A 7888-nucleotide genomic window follows, 5' to 3' on the forward strand; every position below is an offset into this window, starting at 1 on the left:
TGCAAGGATGCAAGAGAAATGGATTTTCTAAGGGACTTCTCCAACAAGTGAGTAAGGAAAATCTTCAAATCAAACCATTGTTTGGTTCTACATGCAATAAGAATAGTGTTGGGGGTGGAGTACCTTTGGGCTGACCACCGTCATAGGGTAAATTCGAATGTGTTATTTTTCTACCGGTCATGCTTGACGCAAGCAAGTCCTAGAAGATGGTAAATAAATATATGCAAAAAGTTGGCAAGAGGTAGTTGACTTGGGAAGTTGGATGATGTGCTTGAAATTGTGGATGGTGACATAGACATCACTCTTCTGAAAGACTATTATGTTCTTCGCGGGCAAGGGTGAGAGTGGTGAAATACCCTGCCATCCATTACCCTGACTCGGCAATGATTCCTCATAGGAGGCAATTGGCAGCATGCAGTGTTTCTTTCTTGAAACTAGAGTTGGTGGCTGTAGAAATACATCTGAGATGAAGGCTTGATGGGTTTGGACAAGGAGGGCCTGGATTTTGAAAGCATTAATGGAGAGGGAGAAGAGGATGAGACAAAATTATCTGGCCAAACAGCAGCGACCGAGGAGGAGCCCATGGAACTAGGAGATCATGTCAATTGTGGCCTGAAGTGCACCTATAAGACAAGCTTCTGTCCGTGAAACGAGCAAAGAAGAACTGATGTGGTGTGATCCACTTGGGCATGGAATGGGCAGAAAAGGTTTAGAGTAAATTTGTATACAGGAAGCTCCATTTTGTTGCAGCAGCCTAGTACTCAATAGGTATGAAGCTCCATTTTGTTGTAGGAGCATAAGATAACAATAAGATATGTAGGTGTATTAGTAATATCTGTATTGGGAGGTTGTTTTTGCTTTCTGCTGGGTGGTAGAATTTTAGTTTAGAAAGGATGATAACAGATGAATTTACTCATTTTTGTTATATCGACATAATGGTTTCAGTCCCAATAGCTGATATTTTCCTATCAAAAAAGACAATGTAACACTTAATATAATATTTAAGAAAAATTTCATCAGTCATTAACATTATTAGAAAAATTACCATGAAGTCTCAATTTGCAATATCCAAACAAGTCTAACATTTCTTTCTTCATAATTTGAAAGGAATAAACCAAAGAATCTCACACCTGAAAATTAGCAAAAGCTATCCACAAATTTTCATCATGTGGTTTGTCCCTTGTCATTTGATTGAACTCCTTGGTTCTGTGCATGACAAATTCATCCCAATCTTCTCCACTTTCAGTGACTCCTGCTGACTCTAGGTCATTCTTCTGATCTGGTAGAGTTTCCTGCTGCAAAGAAATAAAGTCTTCCAAATGAACAAAATCAGGACTTCGACTAGGAATAACATGTAGACGTTTTAGGTCCTTGCGTTGTTCAAAAGATACAGACTTTGCAGACCAATAGCGTCTTATTTTTGCTCTGTCATCTAAAGAAAGACTATCCTCTTCTGGATTCAATATTGTTATCTTTTGGTTGCCTTTGAATAAGGAATCATTATCAGGAAATGTTGACTCCCCAATTAAATGGTGAAGCCGGTAACGAGCAATATCTACTCTGCACAGGATTCATACAAGACAATCAGGATTTAAGACAATTATAAGATACGGTAACCTAATAAATCTAAACAAAATATCAAATTTTGCATTAATGGACTTGACTCATATCAACACTAAGAATTTTACCAAAGAACTCAAGAATATAGCCTCCTTGATAAATTTATGTATTAGGAAAAAAGGAAGAACAGTAATAACTAATAATAAAGACGAGAAATAAGGAGGACAGCGAAAATAAAATAATTCATCTAGTTATATTGGCATGGAGAGCCCCAGAATCAAACTACAAATAGCAGTTGATTTGAGTGCAAAAATTTATGTACTAGGCGAGAACATCAAAAAGTTACCATATAAAAGGAAAAATATCAATGTGAATCACAGATAAGAAGGCTCGCATTTATAGTGATTCGGTGAAAAAGTTGTGGTCTCTGTTATTTTCCAAATAACATATGAATTTTGTTCACTTGCTGTCACAAGTTTTATATTTATTTCAACATGGTGAAATTTAAAAATAGGATCAGGTGTATTGCTGCAAGTAAATGCTATTTACAACTTCTTCCAGTATAGATCATAATGAATTGGGTCACTGCAATCATTCCGAGGAAATAAAGGAAAGGAAAGCACCTACATATGGCCAATGGTGGAATCGCTCACACTAACAAGTTCAAAATATAAAAGATACATAGTGCAAAAAAAAAACATGTGCATTAAACTATAGTGGAAAACATGTAGATCCAAGAAAAACATAAATGTGGGCATTCCACTCATTTCAACATTTAAACAATCCCTTGTTACAATACAAACTAAATATACAATTAGCATGGAGTCTATAGACCTCTGACCCCAACAAAGAATTGATTTAGGTAGTATTGAAGCATTCTGGAATTTATGACCTAAAAAAATATTCATTTTGTTCAGACACTTGAGACCATTCTACTTCCAGTAAAAAATGCCAAGAAAGAATACTGTAATAAAGGGAACATTCTTGGATTGTATTTGAATCACTGAGATAGGTTTCTTCTTGATACATTGTCTTATATTGAGATACTATCCTTGTTGGTATCTTTTCAATGATTTTATATATCAGGCTACGAGCCCTCCCCAGAATAGAATAATTCCTTATCTTTAGATTCACTATAACCATTCTTGACAATTTTAAAATCTTATCACACTGTTTTCTTGCCTTTATTTACACAAGGAAATACCACAATTAATGAAAGCTTTTGGAAAATCTGTTTTGTAATAGTCCCTTAAATACTAATTTTCTTGGTCAAGTGCAATATTATTCTGAACTAAAGAAAGAAAACTGTGGAAACAAGAGAGCGAAGCGACTTGTACAATTGTATGTTGGATGTGTGGTGTATACTTTGCATGCTTAGTATCCCTCTTAGTTTGTACACCCAAGCGGGTTAGTGGGGTTTGGTGCATTGATGAGGCCGGGGGATATGGAGATACCACCATGTAGAATCTTAACCCTGGAAAAAAAAAAAATGGGGCACATATAAGTAGTTTTTTTTGGCCCATGGTCTTTCACCCATTGTAATATAAAACTGCTTAGCAATTTTCTCTATTTATGTGCCTGAAGATATTCACAGATATATTCAAGTTAAACACACGTAGGGAATATCTCATTGTATTGGCAATTGTGAATGGTTATATTAATAGCAAGTGTTGCTTTTGCTGCATTTGTCCTGAAAGTTTTGTCAAGGGTATAATCTCTTGCTATACTGTGAACATTCGATTATTTCTTTGTCACATTTGATGTTCTGTTAGCATTGCTTCTCTTTGTCTTCCTACCAATCTTCATCCAAACTTTGATCATCATACCTAAGGAGTACTTTCTTCACACAGCAACCCATTTGATTTGTGTCCACAAAAAGATATTCTAGCTTAAATTTGTTTTAACTCAAGTTCCCAGCGATTGCATTTCTCTACCTTCATCCTTGAAATGCTCGCCATTAAATAATGTTTTAAAAAATTATTGAACAATTAACACAATGTTAGACTGTATTCATGTGGATCGTGGAAACTTAATGTCTGTAATAAAAATAATAATCCAATTGACCAAAATAAACCTAACTTATGAATGACAACCTAAAACTTGGCTACTAATTTCACAGGTCAACAATAAAATAAGTGACGGAGAAAGCAATACTCGTGAGAAGTGGACCAATGGGGCTCAGAAAATTGAATACTGAAAGCAATTAATAATGACTAAGTGAGATCTAAATATGAAGCAATGCCGAAACTCTAAATCCGTATATTTATAAGTGAAACTTATCCTAGAAAATGTTACAAATAAAATTTAAAAAATCGATTGGCCAAAAGTTTTCCATAGAATTTCGTAGGTTTACAGAATCAGATTTCACAACATTTTCTTATGAAATATGAATGAAAATCAGAGCTACTATACCTAAGAAAAATTGTACCAAAAGAAAACTAGAGTTCTAGTGCACACCTGTAAAGCGAACCGAATGCCAGATTATCGCGATCTCCTTTGGTATCAAAATAATAATCCTTCGCCAATTTGATCTCTGACCCTGCCCATAACTTCAACTTTGAGCTCCTCTCTTTATCCTTTTTCTTATCTAATTTTCTCCTTTTTCTTCTCCTTCTGGTTTCCCTGTCCTCGATTTCGTCCTCCTCTAAACCAGGTGAATCCAAAATTGGATAACTATGCTTATCCTTCTCTAAATGCACGGGACTGTTCTCCTCTATCTTTTGGGCACTATTATCCTCTATATTCAATTGCCTGTCTTTGTCTAAGTCTAGATCTTTAGATGTTATGGACGGAAGCAGATTTACATTGAAACTCGTGTTAGCTAGCCATGATGAAGAATTATTGATAGTTTTAACATCATTTGCATGTTGATTATTGTTGGGCTGGAAAGGAAATAATGAAGATTGTGCACTTTGATTTGCTGATTCGTCCATTTGCAGTAATGTTGTGCTGTTTCTGGGTTAGCTCTTTTTCTCTCTTCGGAATAGAGACTTCCTTGGATTTTTTTGAAAGGCTCAAAGGATATGAAACCCTGAAACGCTTAAGAATTAATCCATCGAATCAAGACTCGAATGCATACTTCACAAAAGGATATGAAAACCCCGGACTGATTTCACAAAAGGAAATTAAAACACTGGAATGCTTAAGAGTTTATCTATGTAATGAAGACTAGAATGCTCAAGCCACAAATTTAAAAAGAAATGAATTCCCGATTGCAAAGACAGCTAAACAGAGATCCTGTCATATGTAGGATACATCCTATTCGAGAGGCAAAAAAGCAAGAAAACGAACGACGGTGTGTTTGCTTTGTTTAGTACCTGCCTTCACCTGGAAACTAATGGAATCATGTTAGTTAGGTATATGTAATGTTTGCAAAAGCTATGTTAATTTGTATTTTTTTTTTATAAATTGGAAAATATCATTTTTCGAAAATGGTATTGACCTGATAAAAAAAAAAAAAAGCAATGTTTCAATAAAAATACAAAAATATTTTCTAACAATTCTATTAATGAATGCATTAATTACAACTTTATCTTTTTCACATTTGTGACAAGTGGATTAACTTTTTTTAAAAACAATCATTTTTATCTTCCACCTCACAAATCAATATCTAATCAATATTAATTATCTTTATCTATTTTCCTTACCAAGTTCATATATATAGTTAAATATTTTATATTTCTTATTTTAAATATATTTATTATTAGTTTTATATTGATGTTTAATTTTTGTAATTTGTAAAATTTTATTCAAATATAGATATTTTAATCAAATATAGAATTAAATGTTTTATATTTTTTATTTTAAATAAATTTATGATTTAAGATAGTTTACGAAAAAGAAGTCATATGAATTTATAGAGTTAAATGTTTTTAAAATTGTATAATTTAGATATTTAAATCAAATGTCTAATCAATATTAATTATCACAATTTCAAATATAAAGTTAAATATTTTATATTTCTTATTTTAAATATATTTATTAATTTTACATTGATGTTTATTTTTACCAATTGTGAAATGTTATTTCTTTAAGTTTACAATATGTTTTACTAGCTACTATTTTACAACCTTTCTCTAATACTACCCCTCAAACTTGCTAGAGATTTTGGTAGTTTGAATAAATTAATCAACAATTTATTTTTTAAAATTAAATATTTCAACTTATAATTGAATTGGTAGAAATTGATAGTTCATTCATATAATATAATTCCTATTGTTATTTATGTCCATATCTATTTTCCTTACCAATTTCAAATATAGAGTTAAATGGTTTATATTCGTATTTTAAATATATTTATTATTAGTTTTACATTGATAATTATTTTTATAATTCGTAAAATGTTATTCAAATATAGATATTTTAATCAAATATAGAGTTAAATGTTTTTTATTTTTTATTTTAAATACATTTATTATTTAAGATAGTTTATGGAGAAGAAGACATATGAATTTATAATGTTAAATATTTTTTAAGTTGTATAATTTAGATATTTTAATCAAATATAGAATTAAATGTTTTATATTTCTTATTTTAAATATATTTACTATTAGTTTTACATTGATGTTTATATATATATTTCTTATTAGTTTTACATTGATGTTTATTTTTTACAATTGTAAAATGTTATTTTTTAAAATTTTACACTATGTTTTACTAGCTACTATTTTACAATTTTGCTCAATTTTTTTTCATACCATTAATATTACCCCTCAAACTTACTACATATTTTGGTACTTTGATTTAAGTAATCAACAATATTTTTTTTAATTAAATATTTGAACTTATAATTGAATTGGTAGAAATGAGTAGTTCATTCATATGATATAATTTTTATTGTTATTTATATATTTCTTAAAATAATAAAATTATTAATATTTTTCAAATTCTCTTCAACTCTCTCTATTATTCTACTTTTACTTGTCCTTATAATAACATATCATTCTCTCTTTTACCTCTCTCTTCGTATAACATTCTATCCCATGGGCCATAGGCATCATTGATATCAACACTAGCTTAGTTGTATGTATACAAAAAAATATTATGAACATTTCCACTTTAAAAGATACTTCAACATTTTCTCTTAGTTCCTCACTAAACACAAAAAAAAAATCTTGAGCCATAAGTTTCCATCAATAAAATGTAGAGGTGTTGACAAGATAGAGATCATTGGAAAAGCTACTTCAGTCAACCATAAAAATATGAAGGTAGGAACTTTGGCGCATGTACCCCTTGTTTTGAAGTGTTGAAGGTTTTGAGGCCAATTTTTAATTTAGTTTTCATATATGTGTATGTGTATGTGTATGTGTATGTGTATGTGTATGTGTAATGTTATGTGTAATGTTATGTTATGCATGAATTAGATATAAGGTGGAAAATGTGGTGAATACACAAAAGTTATTTTAAGGGATAAAAGTTCTAAAGATTTTGATTCACCCCCCCCCCCCCCCAGTATCTCATTTTTCAACAATTGGTATCAGAGCAGTGGTTCTCTTGAGAAATTCTAACATCTTGGGAGTTTAAATCTTGGAGATGGAGGCTTACAAGTTGAGAGAGGTTATTGATAATCAGGTGATTGAAATCCAGCTCATACTATAGCAGCTTGAGGTGGCAAGACAAGAACTGAGCAAATCTTTGAAAAAGAGAAAGGATATGGCCATTCAACTAAATGACATGAATTATGAAGAAGTTGACATTTAAGGAATATTTGACACTCAAAATTCTAATAAGAGTGATTTAGTAATTGCAGATCTACTAGGGAAGAACAATATCTTGAATGAGGAGGTCAAAGGGTTAAAGAGAGAACGTGAAGTTCAATCAATAATGTTATATGAAGTGATTAAGCAAAAGAAGAAAGCAGAAAAAGACAAGGTTGTGGCTGGGGAAGACAAAAGACAAATGGCTATTAGACTTGAAGAAAGGTCATCTCATGTGAAAAAGCTTACAACACTCAATTGGACATGGTGAATCAACTAATGCTTGCATATCAGGAGTTAAATAGGAAGCACATGGAAATATCAAATTTGTGATCATAGACTAACTTACTGAGGAATGAATTGAAGACTGAGAAATAACTTGTGGAGAAGTTGAACAAGCCTAATGAAGAAATAAAGTACCTTGAAAAATTGATGAAATCACCTAGGTCATCTAGCAACAGTTCTGGACAAGAACATATAAATCAGCAATCATCCACTGAAGAAGGAGAATCATCCAAGAATGGAGAGTTGAGGAATACAAAGTCAAAATTCAAGCCTACATGTTATCATTATGGTAAACTTGGCTGCAAACATCTGTAGAAGCAAAAATGGTATGCAAAATCCTAAACCTA

At 31.5% G+C, this 7888-nt stretch overlaps 1 protein-coding gene across 2 annotated transcripts in view; it reads right to left on the bottom strand.

Moving 5' to 3' along the window:
- LOC149541565 (uncharacterized) overlaps positions 1-4890 on the bottom strand; it is a 182886-nt gene extending 177996 nt beyond the window's left edge. The window contains exons 1-2 of one of the 2 annotated variants that reach the window (XM_089796774.1): positions 4018-4890; positions 1131-1560 (exon numbers count right to left, since the gene is read on the bottom strand). In XM_089796774.1, coding sequence (XP_089652900.1) covers positions 1131-1560; positions 4018-4493 — 906 coding nt within the window. In that variant the 5' untranslated portion in view covers positions 4494-4890. The remainder of the gene's footprint in view (positions 1-1130; positions 1561-4017) is intronic. The other variant, XM_089796775.1, reaches the window with a different exon arrangement.
- Between the last annotated feature and the right edge of the window lie 2998 nt (positions 4891-7888).

This window comes from Cupressus sempervirens, chromosome 8, assembly GCF_028749045.1.
Source record: "Cupressus sempervirens isolate cs-2001-9-10 chromosome 8, ASM2874904v1, whole genome shotgun sequence".
Taxonomy (NCBI): Eukaryota; Viridiplantae; Streptophyta; class Pinopsida; order Cupressales; family Cupressaceae; genus Cupressus; species Cupressus sempervirens.